General features: G+C 46.8%; 2 protein-coding genes across 3 annotated transcripts; one reads left to right on the top strand and one right to left on the bottom strand.

The window, feature by feature from the left end:
- The first annotated feature begins 2,506 nt into the window (after nt 1-2,506).
- Nucleotides 2,507-9,799, top strand: LOC142897603 (thioredoxin domain-containing protein 6-like). The gene is made up of 18 exons (XM_076040048.1): nt 2,507-2,581; nt 2,689-2,742; nt 2,841-2,898; nt 3,186-3,289; nt 3,438-3,509; nt 3,807-3,923; nt 4,472-4,550; nt 4,723-4,805; nt 4,937-5,029; nt 5,409-5,563; nt 5,841-6,043; nt 6,442-6,589; nt 6,663-6,770; nt 7,350-7,501; nt 7,593-7,737; nt 8,217-8,479; nt 8,618-8,672; nt 9,529-9,799. Exons 2-17 carry the CDS (start codon nt 2,710-2,712, stop codon nt 8,656-8,658), a joined length of 1,854 nt encoding a protein of 617 aa, XP_075896163.1. The 5' UTR covers nt 2,507-2,581; nt 2,689-2,709; the 3' UTR covers nt 8,659-8,672; nt 9,529-9,799.
- On the bottom strand, nt 9,782-18,916 carry smarcal1 (SWI/SNF related, matrix associated, actin dependent regulator of chromatin, subfamily a-like 1). 2 transcript variants are annotated; one of them, XM_076040046.1, is made up of 18 exons: nt 18,384-18,916; nt 17,925-17,988; nt 17,616-17,891; nt 16,577-16,627; nt 16,222-16,476; nt 16,097-16,147; nt 15,809-15,992; nt 15,279-15,429; nt 14,130-14,294; nt 13,972-14,037; nt 13,617-13,757; nt 12,837-13,055; nt 11,903-11,973; nt 11,658-11,760; nt 11,002-11,184; nt 10,514-10,614; nt 10,293-10,389; nt 9,782-10,163 (listed from the first exon to the last, which is right to left on the bottom strand). In XM_076040046.1, the coding sequence occupies exons 1-18, from the start codon at nt 18,708-18,710 to the stop codon at nt 9,963-9,965; spliced, it is 2,706 nt and encodes a 901-aa protein (XP_075896161.1). In that variant the 5' UTR covers nt 18,711-18,916; the 3' UTR covers nt 9,782-9,962. The 2 variants fall into 2 exon arrangements, with proteins under 2 accessions (XP_075896161.1, XP_075896160.1); XM_076040045.1 differs by having other exon boundaries at nt 10,284-10,389; nt 18,384-18,914.
- Between the last annotated feature and the right edge of the window lie 181 nt (nt 18,917-19,097).

Raw genomic sequence — 19,097 nt, 5'->3', positions numbered from 1 at the left:
TTGTTTTTTTTTGGCACGAGTGTCAATGTTTTAAAGTCCAACAGTCATAATATAAAAGTATAAAAGGAAACGTACCATGAGAAGTTATCCAACCGTGGAGTCGTTGGTGGGTTTATTGTGTTCAAATCCTGCATGTTGCTGACATAACTTTAGCACTAGGGGGCAGTGTTGACTTTCGTACTGTAAACCATGGAGAATTTAAAGTACCGACATTAAATATATTTGTACATATTAAAAACAATGAGCCATTTGAGGTAGGAGTCAGGTTGGAGTCCAGCTTTTCTCAGCAAAGAATCACACTACCTAAGAGTTCTACTCTCTGGAGTTATTTCTAGGGTTATTTTTAATCTCTTACTGTACGTCTCATGTACTGTTTTGAAAAAACAATATTGTTAGTCAACTCCCATGCTGCCATCTTAACTTATTAGTCAGACTTTCAATTTTGCTTCTCAATCAAGCTTTTTACGATGATAGGCTACTTTAAAGAACATCAGTTCAACTAACCGAGTCTGTCTTTGACAAGGCTTAAATGAGCTTCAGGTGCCCTAATGGAGATTAATTTTCGGTTTCATCTTGGTCTTAAATCCGCTGCGTCTCTAACAGCTGATGATGGATTAGCGGCTAACCACAGAGGAGCCTCCTAAGTGCTTTCCTGAAGTCCACATGGTAGGTGGGGGCCGAGTGGGACGCCGCAGAGGGATCTGTGATGAGCCTTGGAAACCTCTTCCATTAGCATGTTAACCGGCTTCAAACACGGACCATCAAAGTGTCAACGAAATGGCCAGTGGCAAAAGACTTTGACATCCTGCTGCAACACTGAGTGGCTGGAAGTCCGTCTGAAGGTTAATCATGGCATGCGGTTAAGAATGCTGTAACTCTCTCTGACTTCAATTATTTTGAGTCTATGAAAGATGGTGTTCTGAGGCATCATTTGGGGCTTTTACTTCAACAGACAAGAGCAAAAAAATAAAAAATAAACAAGGACAAAAAGACGAGGGTGAAACCATGAGAAACCAAAACAAGTCAGTCAGACAACATTACAAAAAACAAAGAAGCTAAACACGGTCAGATTTCCAGACCCTCAAGCCTGATTACTCACCCTTTGTCAAAAAATAAATGCCTGTACACATCCATGCCTCTCCTGCTTAGCTTCACTCAGTCAGAATGATATGATTACTTCCGCACTAAACTCACTTAAAACGATCTTTCACTGTCATTTTTCTCTTGCCACAGACCAATGACATTTATTTTGAACTCCCTTCTTCAAACAGTGTACAGGCTGAGGCGGTTGTTAGCCTCCTGTCGACATCTGGCAACACAGTGGCCAGTAGCGGAGTGAAGCATATTGGGCAGACGCATCAACTCCATGTCTCCCATTGAAGTGACAGAGCAAAGCCAATCACCTCGCTGCATCTCCGCGATGAACAGCGACACACACACACACACACACACACACACACACCTGCATATCATGCTCCAAACGCAGCTCATTTCTGTGGGCAACCACTGTGTCAGCCTGTCAGAGGCAGTGGGCGTGACTCTGGCCCCCATAATGAGTTCCGAGCCCAGAATCCAGGGTCACCGAGAGAAACATCATCAATGCGGCGCATCATCCGGCACAAAGTGGGCGCAAAACAAACTGTAGTCCTGCCATTTCTGTCTCGAGTGTCTCATCTCATAATTCTTTTTGCTGTCGCAGTTGCACCGTAATTCGTTCTTTTCACGAAATGACTCAAATTTTTTCGGCTTGCTTTTTTTTTTTTTTTCCCTGCGACCCACTCTGGGAATAGGCCACGCAGCTGAATCACTCAAGTGCAGCAGTTCATTGAAATTCATGTGGGTAGAGCATGCAAAAGTGGTCTGATCTCTTCAGAGGAGCTACTTCGCCACTAAAACAAATTATACAGTTGGAGGGAAACCTCTGTGTCGCTAGAGCGCTAAAAACCTGGAGCCCTCGACACCAAAGTATACCAGTAAGATTATAATCACTGAGGCCAAAAGACATTTGCCTAAACGCTACTAAACAACTGATTAAAAAAAACAAAAAAACAAACATGCAGCCCCATATTATACACCACAGAATACAAATGCATCATTATTTAAAGCCCAGTTACTTGGAGTGTGATTAAAAGAAAAAAAAAAAAAAAAAAAAAGTGGTCAAAAACTTTTAATAATCTTTTCCAGAAATGAGTGGATTTGAACTAGAAATGTAACACGTGGTCTTAATTACAATGGCTCTGGGAAGTTTCTCTACGTGCTGTTTTTGTTCTCCTAAAGCTGTGGAGAATCCCTGCTGACAGGTGGGACCAAAAGAATCGTTGGGTGCCTCTATGTGAGTAATAAGCAACAACATCTACTTTTGCTTTTGCACATAAATTACCCGCAACAAATATTAGCAGGAAACAAGAAAGGCAGCAAATAACAGAGACATAGAACAACAAGTAACGACAACAAATTCCTCCAAACGCGCACGTGACCGGAAGACGTCGTTACTTAGCAACCCGGAGGCGAGCCAAACACGCTCGAACGGCATCTGAGCCGAAAGACGCGCGGAACAACCCGCAGTTCGTCATACACACAGGTCATATTTCCACAACGTGGCGTTAATTTGGGAGAGTTTTTTTTTCTTCTTCTTCTTTACAAAGCAACAGTGTAAAAAAAAAAAAAAACTTTTCTTCTTTGTTTTAGAGAGACCGAGTGGGAAATAAGATGGCAGGCAAGAAAAAGGAAGCAAGTCTGCAGGTTGGACGAGCACAACTTGAGACAAGAGGTCGAGCCCTGCCTGTGCTGAGCCACTGGTGGTCTAAACATACACGTGTGCTCGTTACTTTCTTATCCAGGTCTCCGTCACTAATCAAGAGCAGTGGGAGGAGATGCTCGCAACGAAAGGCCTGACAGGTGGGGAGCTGATTAAATGACGAAAAACAGTACGAATAATGATGTATGTATTTGTTTTTTTAATTTAAATGTTTGACTCCGTGCAGCGCACAGTTGTCACCACAAGACTTACTAAACATCTTGTCACTGTTTCATGTAAATCTAAACTTGAAATATTTCTAAATGCTGCAACTGATTTATTGTGTGCTGCTGCCCTCCTGTGGTCAGTTTCGTAACTACACGTAGACTCATTTTACGCTGACGGTCTGGTTTTTTTTATTTTTTGTTTTGTTTTGTTTTAATGTCAGTGGTAGACGTGTACCAGCAGTGGTGTGGTCCCTGCCGGGCGGTGGTCAGTCTCCTCCGTAAAATAAAGAACGAACTGGGTGACGAGCTGTTACACTTCTCCACAGTGAGCATAGAATCAACTCAAGTCACATTTAAATTTCAAATACAAGGGGAACCTTTTCATTTAATCACATTCTGTCGCGTGTGCGTGTGTATGTGTGTGTGTGTGTGTGTGTGTGTGTGTGTGTGTGTGTGTGTGTGTGGCCGCTCAGGCCGAGGCAGACAGCATTGATGCTTTGGAGCATTACCGGGGTAAATGTGAGCCCACCTTTCTCTTCTACGGGGTGAGTTGGACCGTGTGTGGTGCTCACGATTCACCACAGTTTTTCTGGTCAGAGGCCCATGTATGGTGCCCTGATTGTATATTATTACAGGAACAGTGGGAGGCGAGAACTGTTCCTAAGTAATCGTATGTAACCATGTATTTCAGTTCTTTCCACTGCAGCCAACTGTGCTAATGAATACTCTGCAGCTCATTCAGCTTATTCAGTCTTAAAGGGAAAGAAAGAAAGAAGGAAAGAAATAATGAACAAATGGAAGGCTCTGAAAAATGAAAGCTGAAAATACCTTTGGCTGAGCAGGGCGGGGAGCTGGTGGCGGTGCTGCGGGGGGCCAAAGCTCCTCTCCTCCAGAAGATGATTGTGGACGAACTCTCCAAAGAAAAGTTGGTGCTGGAACAAGGGGGTGAACGCAAAGCGGTGAGAAAAACGCCATGCGCTGTTGTTCATACAGTACAGTTTAACCCATCATGCAAATGCTCGGTTATATTTCAGAGACAAATGGATTCTTAACTTTTGGGAGGGTATTAGTAGCTTGGTGGTCGAGTAGTGGAGCGTCTGCCCTGCGACAGGTGGGTTGTGGGTTCGATCCCCGGCCAGGTGACATCAAAGACTGCAAAAATGGTAGCCATTGCCTCCCTGCTTGGCAACTTGTCTCTGGATGGGTCAAATGGTGGAGGATGACTTTTGCATCCTTTGGGGATGTGACCATTACTGTGACTTTAACTTTAGTTCTTTTTTCCTTTTTAAAAAGACAACATTGGCACATGCACAAAAAAACAAATGAATTTTTTTTTTTTTTTTTTTTTGAAGGATCATCTTTTGAATATCTCTGAAGCAGTGAAGCCGTGTCAAATTGTTTTTGCAAAACCAAACTGGGTTTCCAGCTCGTCCAAACTGTCAACACACTTTTTTGTGGTCGTCTACCTGAGCTCCTATAATTAATGTGTTTTTGCTCCGTCCTCCAGATTAAAGATTACGGTCTACTGGGTGAGGACAAAGAGGAGGAGGAGGAGACGCAGGCGGGAGACGAAGAGGGCATAAGCGGTACTGATTAAACCATATCGCAGGGATTCTTTGTGTTCTCAACTGTTCCCGCGCACACCGCGGCTGCCGCTCCTGCAATTAAGCGCCACTGTTAATCAGCGTCTTCACAATTCTCATCACCATTTTATCTGCATTTGCTCCTGATTGCTCAAGCTGCTCTCTCCTGCTTTAGTCCCCGACAGTAAATCCTGCACGGTTGCCATCATCAAGCCAGATGCCGTCGCTCACGGCAAGGCAAATGAGATCATTATGAAGGTACGTGAGGGACGACTGCTGCTACACACTGAGAGGAGGCAGGAAGGTGGGGGGAGGATGCCGTGAGAAGTCTCTAAACCCATCAGCAGATGTTAGTCCAGTGCTGTGACACAACTTCCCCTTGTCTGTAGATTCAGGACGCCGGATTTGAGATCCTGGCTCACGAGGAGCGCACGCTGACCGAGACGGAGGCTCGAGATTTTTACCTCCACAAAGCTGCGGAGGTACGAACAAAGTGAAGAATGAAGAAGTCACAGAGTCGCGCACTGGTCGGCACAGTGTATGTTTGTGCGGTGAATCTGGGCAGAGAAAAGAAAAACATGTCGCAGTTGCTCATTAGTTTGCAACATATGACAGATTGATGAGTTTTGCTGCACAGATTTAAAGGATTTGATGCGACTTAGAAGGACATTTTTAAGAAAAACCTGCAGTTAATGTTGCTTTAAAAATGTTATTGTGGTTCTCCTGTTCCCATTCAAACTCTTGCAGATTACAGATCTCTGCCATGACCTTTTAGCTGCTCTTTTCTTTTCTTTTTTCACCCAAAACAAAACAATCTGGTGGGCCAATATTTGTGTGTGTGTGCGCCATGACTGTTTGCAGGCTGGCTTCGACGACTTGGTCCGCTTCATGTCCAGCGGGCCCTCCCACGTCCTGCTCCTCTCTCGGGTCGAGGGCTCGGCCACCGTCGCAGAGGCCTGGCGCGACTTCATCGGGCCGGCGGACGTCGAGGAGGCCAAGAGAGAAAAGCCAGAGAGGTCGGTGACTGGGGATGAAAAATGAACAGTAGCAATGAAAAATCAGGAATCATCGGTGTGTTTATCCCTGCGAATCTCATTTGAACAGGGCAAATTTCTGCAGCGTCACACAATCTGACAGTGAAAAAACAAAAATCAAAAAATAAACAACACCTTCTCACCCGCCTTTGTCCGACACACCCAAGTATTATGCTTCCCTCTGGTGGAGCACCAGCCGAGCGACCATCTGTTCTTCTCCCCTCCCTCTTCTCTCTCTCCATCTCGCGGCTTCCTGCAGCTTGCGGGCGCAATACGGCGCACGGGCACCGTTCAACGCTGTGCACGGCAGCGAGGATGCGGAGCACGCCGGCAGGGAGCTCGCCTTCCTCTTCCCCGGCTTCAGCAGGACGGCCTCCTCGCGGACGGAGCCGGCTGCCGAGGAAGAGCGTGTGGAGAGGACACTGGCTCTGATCCGGCCCCGGGCTGCCAGGGAGAACAGAGGTGGGGCCCGTGCCAGGCTCGCAGGCGCAGGCGCTCGCAGGTGCCAATGCGCAAAGAGGAAAAAAAAAAAAAAAAAAATTGTTGATGTTGTGAGGCTGCCTCTTATTTCCCAAAAGGCAAACTAGCTGGAATTCAGTCAATCATACACGCTGTTGTCACTTTATTAGCCACCTGTCCCAAGCGCCAATTAAGTTTAATTATAGGAAAATAAAATGAGCAGTGGTGATGCTGAATCATCCATCCATCCATTTCCAATACCCGCTTCTTGGTATGACTTGGTATGCCCGTTGTTTTTCATTCATCCCTCACAGCCTCATAGGCTCCTCCTAAAGAAAGTCTCTCCGCCTGAGCCAAACGGGGGCAACTCTCTCATGCAACTTTTACCCGTTGCTCCGCAGACGAGATCTTTGCCAGAATCCACGAGTGCGGTTTGGCCGTGGCTCTCCAGCGAGAGGTGACGCTGACGGAGGAGCAGGTCAGACGCTTTTACCCCCAGCATGTGGAGCAGGACCTCGTCTTCCCTGCGCTGCTGCAGAGCATGACCAGGTGACCTGCACCTCACAACGCCCACCCCACCGAAAGCTGTGCTTTCCCTTCAACTGCACGAGTGTTTTCACAGCGGGCCGGTGTTAGCGGTGGTTTTAGTTGGAACTGGGGCCGTCGTTCGCTGGAAGAACATGCTGGGCCCCTGGGATGTGGACAGAGCCAGAGAGGAGAGTCCTGACTGGTGCGTCATTTTTTTTGTTTTTTGGAACTGAGCCTGCGAAAAACCCAATTGCAAGACCAGTTCTGGAGCAGAGCAGGTCATCGTAGGGCAAAGACCCGAGTGAAATTGGTCAGAACCCGCGTAAAAATTTAATGTATTGAAGAAGCTCTGCAAATCTGCTCAATAGCGCCCCCTACATAGACAAAAACACTAAAATCTCCATAGCGCCCTCTAGGAAGGTCGTAGACACATGAGACAAAGACCCATGCGTTTGTTCAATCAAGACCTAATTTTCATAAAGCTGACCTTTGACAACCGACAAACAGGAAGTGAGCTATTTTCCTCATAGAGAGATCATAGAGACACGAAGTAAGGTGGTTTTAAACTGTCAGTTAAGCAGCAACTTCCAATTGTTTTGTCTTGGAAGATAATTTGGTGCTTATAAAGTAGAATCAGACGCATTTTTACTAAACTTAGTATTAGGATGCCCTCTGAAGTAAAAGTCAGCAGTGGAATTGTTTTGTTTTTTTTTAAAAAAAACATGAAAAAAAAAATCGGCGGCGCCTGTAATTGCTGACTCCAGTGTCTGTGCTCGGCCAGTCTGAGAGCCCAGTTCGCTGTGGAGAACCAGCCCAACAACCAGCTGCACGGCAGCGACAGCCCGGAGGAGGCCGAGCGGGAGATCAACTTTTTCTTCCCCCGGCAGCGGACACTGGCAGTGATCAAGCCCAATGCTGTGGAGGAGCACAAAGGTCACTTCCTGCTCACATAAGTTTTGATCAGCTTTTGTGCGCTAAAGATTGAGCCTTAACATATGTCTTGTTTTGTGATCCTCTCTAACAGACACTATTCTGAAAGAGATCCGTGACGGAGGTTTCTGCGTGGCACACCTGAAGGAGCTGCTGCTGTCCAGGCAGACGGCCGAGGAGTTCTACGGGGAGCAGAGAGGGAAACCTTTCTTCAATCAGCTGGTGGAATTCATGTGCAGGTTCGTCTGTCCCCCGCCCCCGCCAAACCCCCGAGACCGGCTCAAGTTTTTTTGGGGGTAGCACTTTCCACGATAATCTCAACGACTGAGAATCAAGTCGGTCTCAGTTTCACTGTTTACACTCAGATAGATGCACAGACCGAGATATCTTCCGCTCCGGCTGATCCCTTCGCTGGGCTGTTACGCAAGTGCTCAGCCACAAAAATCGGCAGAACAATGGGAAGGACAGGGGGAGTTTGAGCAGGGGAACTGCATCCAAGTGAGATTGAAAATTTAAGAAACTCCCTCAGAGAACTGTTGGTGTAACTGTTGGCCCCGACCTGAGGAAAAGAAAAATAATTATTCTATAAAAAATGGTCAGTTGCAACACAGGAGCCTTTATGGTTTAGGTGCCATTAAAACCCCATTTACTCATCAAGTTATCAAAGTTATCGGCAATAAAGAGAAACCCCGTCTTCCTGTCGTCCTCATTGTCCCAGCGGGCCTTGTCTGGTGCTCCTCCTCACCAAGGAGAACGCAGTGGAGGACTGGAGGGCCATGATGGGCCCCGCAGACCCCGGACGAGCCAAGGAGGCGTCGCCGGACTCCCTGAGGGCCCGCTTTGCCTCCGACATCCTTCGCAACGCGGTCCACGGCTCCTCCAGCGAGCAGCAGGCCGAGGAGAAGATCCACCTCATCTTCGGCGACGTCTGTCCAGAAGCGGCCATCGGCAGTGACGGCGAGGCCGACGCCACTGCGTCAGGTACTCTTGTGATACGGCGTGCCAGTTATTACCATCTGTCACACCAGCTGCTCTCACAGGGCTTCAAATGTTCTACTCGTCGGTGCTCTTAAGCCGATGAACACGGCAAATTCAACATATCGTTGTTTTTGTTTTCAGAAAAAGCAGAAAACTCAGAGGACGGAAAACCCGAATTGTAGCCAACAGCATGAAGGTATTTACTAAGAAAAGACGCAAGTTCACATTTAAATAAGGAACCGATTGTTATTGTTGATTATTATTTTTTATTATTGATTATTGATCCATAAGGTTTGCATTACAGAGAGAGAGAAAAAAATCTGGTTACAGTTTACTGTGTGGATCCTTTTTAACACTACTCATATTAGTCTTATACCTCCCTGCCTTTACTGCTGAGAGTCCTGGTGCAGGGCAGTACGGCTGAAAAATCACTGCAAGGAAGCATTAAAACAGAAAAGAAAAGAACAGCTCCTGGCAGCAGCATGGTCCCTGAGCCATGAAGATATCGATCATATCAAGACCGTGCAGGATTCTTAGAATTAATAAGACTCAGAAATTCCAAGTTTTCATTTGCCCGTAAACCCTCTTCTGTAAAAGCCTCTCGTCTCATCGCCAAAAAACGACACACGTTTGGTTTTCTTGGACAGCACTGATATGTTGAAACATTTCTGCTTCCTGCGACACTTTGGTCAAGTCTGGTCCTGCTCCCTGTTTACCACTGTGTCAGCAAAGAAAACCTCTGCGGCTCTGACAGAGTTGAAGTTTTTAATTAAATTTATAACTTTGGGGCTCAGGAGGCTGTAATTGTATTTCGGGAGGACATGCAGCTTTTTTTTTTTCCAGAGACTCAGCCCGTGCATTAGGACACGGCTCAATCGATGGATAACAGCGGATAAAAGTTGAGACGCAGAGCCTCAGTCTTCGTCTAGACAGGAGTGGAATGTTTTATTTTTCACTGGCAGCGTGGGTGGGTGGCGATTTAGGTTGAAACGGTTGGAGAAAACGATTTTGTGTGGCAAGTTTTTTTTTTTTGTTTGTTTTTTTTTTGTTAGGTGACTCACAAGAAGTTCAGTCCTGCGGGGAAGCAAGTATCCACGACACCTGAATCCTGAAATAAATTGAGACTTAAAAAGAAAAACGCTCCTGTATTGCACCTTTGTTTATTGTGGGGACATTTTGTTGATCACGTAATCATTTCATTCTTTATGACACTAGGACATTGCAATAATCAAGTACAGTGGCTTAGCCATGGGCATATGATTGAATAGAACATAAACACAATCTCATCCAAAAATCAACTGTTAGTTTGTTTATTTATTTCTTCTTATAAAAATATAGATTGAGTTATAGGATGATGATTATATTACACGCATTTAAACCCACTGATGTTCACATCATGAACTGTGGGGCTGAAGGATCAGCTCTGGGTGTGTATCAGCCTTAGAAAGCCTCTGTCACATTAAGCCAACTGTGTTAAAACAGCAAGTTATCGGCTGAAATAGTCCTTGATGCTCTTACTGGCGGGGCTGACGCTGCTTTGGTGCCGAGCTGAACTACTGTTTCCGGGCACATCACAGTCATCATCCCAATCGTTTGCGGCCTCCAGCAAAGCAGCTTCATCCATGTCGTCATCCCCCCCGGTGAAGGACCTCTGGAACATCTCCATGATGGACCTCTGCTTTGGGTCCTGGGGCGGGAGAATAAAAGAAAGGAACATTTTCTGTTCAACGAGCGAGAAAAATGTCCTGCTGCACATGCAGAGGCATGACTCATTTGTGAACACACGTCAACGGCTTTAAATACTAACTGGCTGTACTTTGGAGTGGAAACTGGCGTTGAGGGCGTTGTCGGAGAGGTTGGACTCAGACAGACCCACTTGCTCCAAGATGCTCATTTTCTCCTGGATCATCGGCCTGCATCAGCACCAAAATGAAGTCAATTGCAGGAAAAAAAAAAAAAAGTAAAATACACACATCAATTCCGACTATACATATGAATTATCCAAGTGACTCCTCCCATCCACGGACTGATACACACCACAGGTGATCGTCAGCGGTTCCTTTCGCAACCAAGTAGTGAATGTTCACGTTGTTGACTTGTCCGATGCGATGCACCCGATCTTCTGCCTGAATAAGAACCTGCAGGGGGAAGGAAAGGAAAAGGCATCCAGTCATGAGTGTGAAACAATCTATTTTTGTATTCAACCAAAGCTTTTGCTGTGCACTGATTCCTTTGTCAAGAAGAAAGACAAATTTTAATCATGCGTCGAGGAAAATATGAAGGCTTTATTTCTTCAGTGAAGTTGCCGCCGCGAACAGATGAACAAGCCAGCCAGCGACTACCTTCAGTTGTCGGTTATCTAATTGGTTTTCTTCTGCTTTCTTTTTGCTCTTTTCTGCTGCGAACAGCAGTTTGGGGGCATTTCACTGGGGAGTCTCTCTTTTACGGGAAGACCAAAAAGGGAGCTAATGGAATCAAAGTTGCAATAATCTCACGCACAAGAAAGGCTGCCTCCAATTTCTCACCCCTGGGTTCCAGAAGAGCTCGGCGAAGACGACCAGGTCGGCCGAGTGCAGGGTGAGGCCCATGTTGGCCGCCGTGATGGACAGAACGGCCACGCTGGCCGTGGACGAACACTGGAACCTCTCGCACAGCTGCTGCCGCTCGGCTGACGGGGTGGTCCCGTCGATACGGATGTAACCGACATTCTGAGTGGGACCGGAAAAAAAAAAAAAGGCAACATTAGTTACATCACCTTTCTATGATCCGTTCCTCAAATGGCGGTGGGACAGATTTAGGACAGATTTCAGTGACAAAAATCATTCCAAAAAGGTCAACGACATAAATGAGATAAACATCAACATCATCATCATCATTTATGAGGATTTACATATTTATTAAATTTGAAGGTGCCCAAGTCTCCAAAATTACAAAGATTTTACAAAGGCAAATTGATAAAAGCTAACCTATTAAATCCATTTTGCAAGTTTTTTTTTTTATTTTATCCTGATCTCCAGTGGAGCAGCCTCATGCAATGCATAAGATCTCCAGAAAACAGTAGAGTTAGCCCTCTGTTTGCAGCCTCTCACTAAAAGTTTGCTTTGAAGCAAGCTCTGTTGTATTGGCCAGTAATGCTGGGGGCAACAGCATTTCTCACATATCATCCGTGCATCTCACCCACCTTTTTTCCCAGCTCGGCGGTGATGTGATCCAGGACCAACTTGTGATGGGCGAACACCAGAAACTTTTCCCTCCCTCCTTCCAGCATGTCAGTGATGTACTCCCTGAGGAGGCACACACACAAAGCCAAACTCAGATCCGGGGCAATCACAATGGGCCGACACAAAAAAATTGGATTTTCTCAGTCCTCAATTTTAAACGGATGGGACGTGGAGATCCCTCGTCATTAGGAGCGCGGGTGCTTACATAATGGCCTGTAGCTTGGCTTCGCCTGTGTGGTTGTAGAAGACGAGGAGGGCTTCCTTCTCCTCCCTTTTCTGAAAGAGAGATAAGATGCGGCGCCAAGATCAGAACTGACGCGGGACTCTGTTTGATGCCTGCTTGCGGCTGCCATTACTCTCTGATGAGCCGTGTGATTATGAACAATCAAGCTCAGAGACTTACTCCCGTCGGAGCGGCGGAGGATCTCTTGAAGCAAGGCTCGCCAGAGTATTCCCGCCCGCTTTAAAAGCACTTGCCTGTCTGAGGCCACTCCCTCGAGTGCAGAGGGCGCAGCGGGCGAGTTGCGAGCCGTCAGTCTTTGGCTACCAAGGAGAGTCGCACGTCGCGCTTGACAGCCGAGCAATTTGAACGCTTTTGTTAAAATAAAAAAATAATAAAAGCCTTGTGTTCTGCATCTTAACTGGAGTTGAGCAACGGACAGAGAGGAGCAGTGGTGCTGCTGAATAATTAAGACTGATTAAAAAAAGACCTTTAAATTCCATTAAACAGGTTTGAATGTTAAAACAGTAGAATTAAAAAAAAAAAGTCGTACAGAAAATCGTTTTCACTGCCTGATGTCGCACTGTGCAGTGTGCACCAAAACAAACCAGTGCAGGGGTTGGTCTCGCCGACTCGACTCCGCCCTCAGCCTGCTCCGCCACGCCCCCTTTTCACCTGCATTAAGCACCCCATTCACGTCATCTCAATAACAAGATTCTGAGGTGCCTCATTGAAAATTGTCATCACATATTTTCGTATATTCAGGTTTTTTTTGTCACATTTTTTGTCGAGTTCTTCTTTTGCATAACAACTTTTCCAAAAATATCCCATTAACAGGGCTAAAATCAACTTGACACGCATCATTTAACAAATAAAGCTTCTTGTGCACCATCGGCGGTATTTAACAACTTGCACTCACATTTTGACGCTCCCTGGTCAACAGCTTGGCGGCGGCCGACAGAGCGGCTTTGATCCGCGCGTTGACGCCATCAATGGTCACCGTGACCACCTTGCGTTGCTTGGCGGGAAGCTGGGAAAGGACCTCGGGCTTGAGGCGGCGCAGCATCAGGCTCTCCTCCAGGAGCAGCTTCAGTTCCCCGAGGTTGGAGGAGCCGGAGTAGTCCCACCCCCAAGTGTTCTGGGGAGGAGACGAGAGAGAAGTCAAGAAACCGATAAGGAAAATAAAACGGCTTGTGGTTTAAAGGAAAAAAAATATATATATTTCACTTGTCACGAGTGTTAAATCGCCAGCTGCTCCGCGCGTCTATCGGGAAGCCGAAGCCACGCTCGGCAAATTTCACGGTGATAAGGTTGAATTTTACAGGCCGACACAAAAATCGCTCGAGATCTCCAAAATGAGTCATCAGGACTAAATTAAGGGAGTAATTGTCCTTTAAGTCGCAGAGCGTGTTCTCCATCTGAACCCGCTGAACCTAATCAAGAATATATTAAGCAGGAGAGGACCAGCTAAAAAAAGAGAAAAAGAGAAAAAAAAAAAAAAACACACAAATGCAAATGCAGACACGCTAGAGGAAAACTGATACGAGCTCGGTTCGCAGAGGCGCCCCGACTTTGAAAGTGAACTTCTAGTGAGCAGAACGAGATTGCAGACAGACGCCTACCGGCCCCGCTTGGGTCCAATTAGAGAGGTCTGCATCCAGCATTACACATGAAAGGGCCTTGCCAAGACCCAAGCTACCTGTCTGGCGTCACAGTAGCGCATCCCAAAGTCGTGAAATCGGGGGAAGAGGTTGGGTCTGACGGCGAGGATCTGCGTGTAGAGCTCAGAGGGCCGAGACATGGCGGGAGTTCCCGACAGGAGGATGACTCTCTTTGCAGCCTGAGGAGAGAAACACAAAACTGATCGGCTGACTACCGAGCAGCAAACTATCGATTTTTGTCACACGAGTTACAGTAGAAAGTGAAGGGCGACTAGCAAACAGCAAATATCTTGAACAGCAGCACACTTTTGAGAGGCAAAAAGCGACAGTGTAACCCCTTTAATAGGAGTTTTAAGAAGGCGTTGTCCAGAAAAACAAGGAGTGAAGAAGCACCTTCAGCAACGGCAGGGCCGCTTTACAACGAGCCGTTTTTATGTTCTTCAGAAAGTGAGACTCATCCTGAGTAGAAGGACAAAAAAAAGAGGAAAAAAATCAGAAGATTTATTTTATTAGCGGTTCTTTGGAAAGTGTATTTTAGCAACTCAACTGACCATGATGAGAACCTGGAAGGGCTTCCCTGGCTGCTGCTGTTTCTCCATCCTGCTCAGCAGGTCGTAGCTGACGATATTGACCGTGCCGGACTGCAGGCTGTCTTTGGCCTTCACCACCACGTTGATGCTGTCGGGACTCAGCGATGGGAGCCAGCGTCTGAAGGCCTGCGGGCACAAGCAAACACCATCAAAATAACCCTCACAGTGCCCACCTCGGCGCTGCCGGTCGATAATTCAGCCACCCACAGCTGAACGCTGCTAAAAAAAAATAATAATAAAATAAAAAAATATATTGTTATAAAAAGCTCCCAATTGTGTGATTTTAAGAGAAGGAAAAAAAAAAGTTCACCGCAGCCCAAATGCTTCTGACAGTTCACCTACTGGCTTCCTGTTCGCCTGTCAACCTGGGTTACACTCACCGGGTTGGCGCTGCCCTTGTTTTCGCAGAATTTTTGGCCAAACACAAAAGGCTACAACTGCAGACGAGAGCTGAGCCCAACACAGAAAATCTCCTTGGACTGAGATAAACTCCAGTGATTGTGACTCTCTGCAGTGATTCTATGTCCTGATTTAGAAACAACAACCGATCCAAGATTTCTATTTAACAAACTGCAATTAAAAAAAACGAAGAAAAAAAAACTAACAGATGGCGTAATTGGTTTAACTGTGCTAAATAATGTTGCTGTTGCTTTAGCAGGCAGCAAATGACGAAAAAGCGTCCAGATTTGCTCTATTTTCATGGTCAATGTTGAGTTAAAAGTTTACTCTTAATAATAAACCAAATGTATGCGGCCGTATTGCAGGAGCGTCACCACAAATAAATCAATGATTCATGATTTGGACAATCATCCGTAGCCACAGAACTAAATGACATTTAATACTGCCATCTTCTCTAGTGAAGATAAAGTAGCTCGCAGTGCAGGAAGTCCTTGGGGACGGAGCTGTAATGCGGAGCGCTACATGAGGCATTTTAAAGTCTAGGAGAGACCTTCAGTGAGAGGAGACTGCAAGGAGACCGGCTTGCTTAATGCAAACAGATAATGACACAGTTAACAGGAGATAAAGTGATAAACTCCAGCACCTACTGAGTAATGAGCCAATCTTTGGAGGTGTAAAACTTTAACGAACAGAAGAGTGTCTTTTTTTTACCTCGGCCCAGGTGAAGCGCACAGAGGAGGGAGCCACCACAAGCAAAGGCCACTCGTCCCTGTAGTAGGCGGCGATGCAGATGGCCTGCACCGTCTTGCCCAGGCCCATGTCGTCAGCCAGGAGGAGACGGCCTTGTTTGGACACCGCAAAACTGTCCGAGAGGCAAAGAACAGAACGAAGAAGCAGAAGAATTCAAATAAAGCCTTTGTTTGCCCTCGTCCTGGAAGCAAAGCAATGAATCTACAGAGCTGCCAAGATTATTTTTGCGACTGCATTTGTGGCATTCACAAGTTTGCATTAATGTAAAAAAACAAAACAAAACAAATAAAAATAATGTATATATGTGTTTGTGTGACTGTAATACTGATGGCTGTTTTGTCGTAGAGGAAGAGGAACAAAGGACAGAAGTGTCTCATCATTTGCACAAGACTGGGCACAGTGTGAACGTGTCCCCGTTTCCCTTGACGCTGAATTATTGGCTGAGCGGTGCAGAGCGGAGAGAACGCTAATGGCTGCTCAAAGGCACCTACTTGACTCCTTCCCTCTGGAAGGGCATGAGGCTGCAGGTGAGCCAGCTGTCCACGGCGGAGAGGTCCGCCTCGGGCACGTCTGAAGGCCTGGCGTCGGTCCTGTCGAAGTTGGCAGAGAAGGCCTGGATCACTGCCCTGGGTAGCGGCTCCACCTCCACTTCTGCCATCCCGCCGAGGACGTCCACTGGGTATTGGAACGCAGCACGCTCAGACTCTATGGCAAGCGAGCGACGGAGGCAAAACAGGAGGGCGGTGCGAACGCCGCGAAATAAAGCGACCGCTACTCACTGAGTCTCTTGTAATCCTCCAGCGCAAAGCTCCACTTCCTCGTTTTCATGTCTGCAACACCAAAACAACATCAGCAGGCCACACGACCAAAAGCCTTCTTCGTAGCGTCAGTGCTTGCCAGTTACCGTAGTTCTTTGTTGGCATCATCTTGAACGCCCCTATGACGCCGACATGGTAGCCGATCTCCACCTCGAACCTGCACCGGGACACCAGGACACACTGGCCCTGCACGGTGGCTCCGGGTTTCTGCCACCCGCTGCACAACTTCAACAGCGCCGCCAGAGCGGCACCGTCACGGACCACCACGGCCGAGAGGTCGATGGCGTCCATCCCGTCCAGAGGCCTCAGAGACACGGAGGGAACAGCAGCCGCCTCCTCCACTGCGCAAAGCAGCCAACAGAGGAAAAAACACCTTCAATACCTTCCGTAAAGGTCAGGTCCAAACAGTAAAAAGTATTAATATGGGCCTCGTGTTCTTACTCAGCCGTCGATAGTCCTCCAGGCTGAAGTTCCACATCTTTGTGGCAGGATCTGAAACAAACAACACGAAAGCGAAAACAGCAAGAACCTGTCAGGGGTGTAAAAACAAAAAAATAATTGCTCTTTTCTTTCGAGATCGTTCTGATCATCCTGGCTACAAGAGAGATTTCTTGTAGCTGGAGGATGACAGAGAAAACATTTCTAAAGCTATTACGGCTCGTTCTTTGTTTGACTGGCTCTGCAGGATCTCATAATGTGTGCACAGATGCAGTGCAGGGAAAAGTCTGGCACCCTGCTAAAGAACACAATGCAGTGAATAAGGGAAAAATGTGTGTGATAGGAAGGAAACTGATAAAAAAAAAAAGTAAACTGTTTACATCGATTCATTTTTTAAATTAATAAAATGTCTATGCACACCTGTATTGAGTGCAATTGATTTATGGGGGAGAAAAAGCTGCATTTAAGGAAAAACAGTCAAATTTGTGTTAAACTTCAAGCTGTTGCACAAACGTACTGTTTATCCTGCACAATGTTTTTCGACTTAAAGCAGAAATCATCTGGCAGGTCAATAAGATGACAGGAAACAGCTTCAGCTGAATCGCAGAGGCGGAGACAACGAGTAGAATCCCAATCAGTGAGCAGTTACACACACAGCAGCTCAGCGACTGACAATCTATAAATTGTCATTCAAATAATTTTCCTTCTGACAAACGGATATTTGCTGTGATAAAATTTAAGCAGCGCAAACACATTTGCCTAGTTAAAATTCAGAACTAGTTGGAGAAGTGCACCCTCAGGTTTGCCAGTGGCTCACTGCGTGATCTGAGCTGCTGCAGCTGTGGAAGTCTGGCAAAATGGCCAAATAGTTTAATTAAATAGCTCGAAGACAAATAAAGTTGCATTATCTTTGTCTTTGGTTCATTTAGATAGCCAAGTCACTGTTCCAAAGAGCACACTGCTCTCGTGTTTGACAGTGTGACGGCCACCAAACGGCTGCAAAAAAAAAAAAAAAAGCATGATAGCAACACCAGGTACTTACCATAATTTTTTGAGGGGATGGATTTAAACGTCGCAATGAGCTCTGCATGGTAGCTCACTTCCACTCGGAAGCGGCCTTCTGTGTGGGCCACACACTTTCCTCGGACGGAGATGGCGGGCTTCTTTGCAGGTAGACCGCCGCTGGAGGTAGACGAGTTGGAGGAAGGCTGGGTCACAGCACCTGCTGCTGGTTTACTGGACTGTTTGTAGAATGAGCCAGACGTGCCAACAATCAGGTCCGCTCTGGTCTGAGCCGGTGTCTGACCTCCTCCTCCTCCTCCTCCTCCTCCTCCTTCTCCTGCTGCTCCACTGGAGGAAGAGGGGCTGCTCCCATGTGGATTTTTTGTCTGAGGAAATGACCCGCTGCCTTTGGTCTAAATGGAACGAGGGTGTGAAGGGTTAGAACAAGGGTCAGCAACCTTCTTGAACCAGAGAGCTACTTCTTGGGTACTGAGTCATAAAAACTTTGCCTTCAGTAATACATTTTTATTAACGATACTCATCTAAGTGAAGATTTGTCATTCGCATTTTTAACAAAAACAATGTTACATCTCATGAACACACTTTTGAATTGAACAGTTTTAAAATGTTCACCTCAACCTTTCTAGAATTCATTGAAAGAATAGCAACAGAGTACATTTAAATTTTACACCAAGTTGTGCTATTTTTAGAACAGACCTGCGGGCCACTTATTTGGTCCTTGGGGGGGTGGGGGGGAGCTACCGGGTGCCGGTGAACCCTGGTCAAAGGCAAAGGCACTGAAACTCACCTCATTAGGAGCAGAGTTGACCGTGTGGCTGATGTGGTTGCCAGTAGCACCGTGGAGCCTCGACTCGTGTTGCTTCACAGGTGCAACAAACTGTTTGGGGGCGGCAGCAGCAGCAGCAGCAGCTGCTGCGACGTTGGGCGCCGCTCTCTGATGATAAACATCAGCGAGTTTGGGGTTAGCTCGCTCTGACGCACCCTTGGAGGGTAGCAGCGATGCCTGGCCGTTACCAGTGTTCGTCTGAGCCAGTCTCAGGGCTCTCCTTTCCAAAGCCTTCCTTCTGTTCTCTTCGATCATCCGCTGCTGTTCTGCAGTCAGCTGATGGGACATGATGAGGAGCCTCTCGCCGACAGAGTAGCCTAGCCTAGCCTAGCCTAGCCTATGTAAGTATGTAAGACACACTCAGTGACAGCGTTCAATAAAGTTTTAAACAACATCGCCGCTGGCTCATCGTTTGCTAGCGGTAGCGGCTAACGTTCCAGCAACAACTCGGTGGGGGGGAGGAGGGGGGGGCAGAATCGCAGATCGTGCTACAGAGAAGTGCAGCACGATCGACACGGTTTGCTGATCACTGGTAACTGGTAACTGGTTAAGGGTTGCCGTGGAGAGAAGAAGGAAAGACAGCTGTGTTGACTCCTGCTGCTGAACGGTAGCCTCCTCACATGCTCGTGTTTTCCTGTTTCGGTCGCTCCCGCGCAAGGAAGTGACGCCACGGAG

The sequence above is a fragment of the Nelusetta ayraudi genome, unplaced genomic scaffold (genome assembly GCF_046127955.1).
Source record: "Nelusetta ayraudi isolate G7.1 ecotype Tasmania unplaced genomic scaffold, CSIRO-AGI_Nayr_v1 ptg000060l, whole genome shotgun sequence".
In the NCBI taxonomy this organism is placed as follows: domain Eukaryota; kingdom Metazoa; phylum Chordata; class Actinopteri; order Tetraodontiformes; family Monacanthidae; genus Nelusetta; species Nelusetta ayraudi.
This window is presented reverse-complemented; position numbering and strand designations above follow the sequence as displayed.

What these genes read in the sequence shown, in the direction of transcription:
- LOC142897603 (XM_076040048.1), top strand. Translation starts at nt 2,710, where the DNA reads ATGGCAGGCAAGAAAAAGGAAGCAAGTCTGCAG. An exon ending in ACCTCCACAAAGCTGCGGAG is followed by an intron (nt 5,030 to 5,408) that starts GTACGAACAAAG and finishes GACTGTTTGCAG; the next exon opens with GCTGGCTTCGACGACTTGGT. An exon ending in AAGAGAGAAAAGCCAGAGAG is followed by an intron (nt 5,564 to 5,840) that starts GTCGGTGACTGG and finishes GGCTTCCTGCAG; the next exon opens with CTTGCGGGCGCAATACGGCG.
- smarcal1 (XM_076040045.1), bottom strand. Translation starts at nt 18,710, where the DNA reads ATGTCCCATCAGCTGACTGCAGAACAGCAGCGGATGATCGAAGAGAAC. An exon ending in GAGCAGCCCCTCTTCCTCCA is followed by an intron (nt 17,892 to 17,924) that starts GTGGAGCAGCAG and finishes GAGGAGGAGGAG; the next exon opens with GAGGAGGAGGAGGTCAGACA. An exon ending in GATGCCAACAAAGAACTACG is followed by an intron (nt 16,148 to 16,221) that starts GTAACTGGCAAG and finishes TTGGTGTTGCAG; the next exon opens with ACATGAAAACGAGGAAGTGG.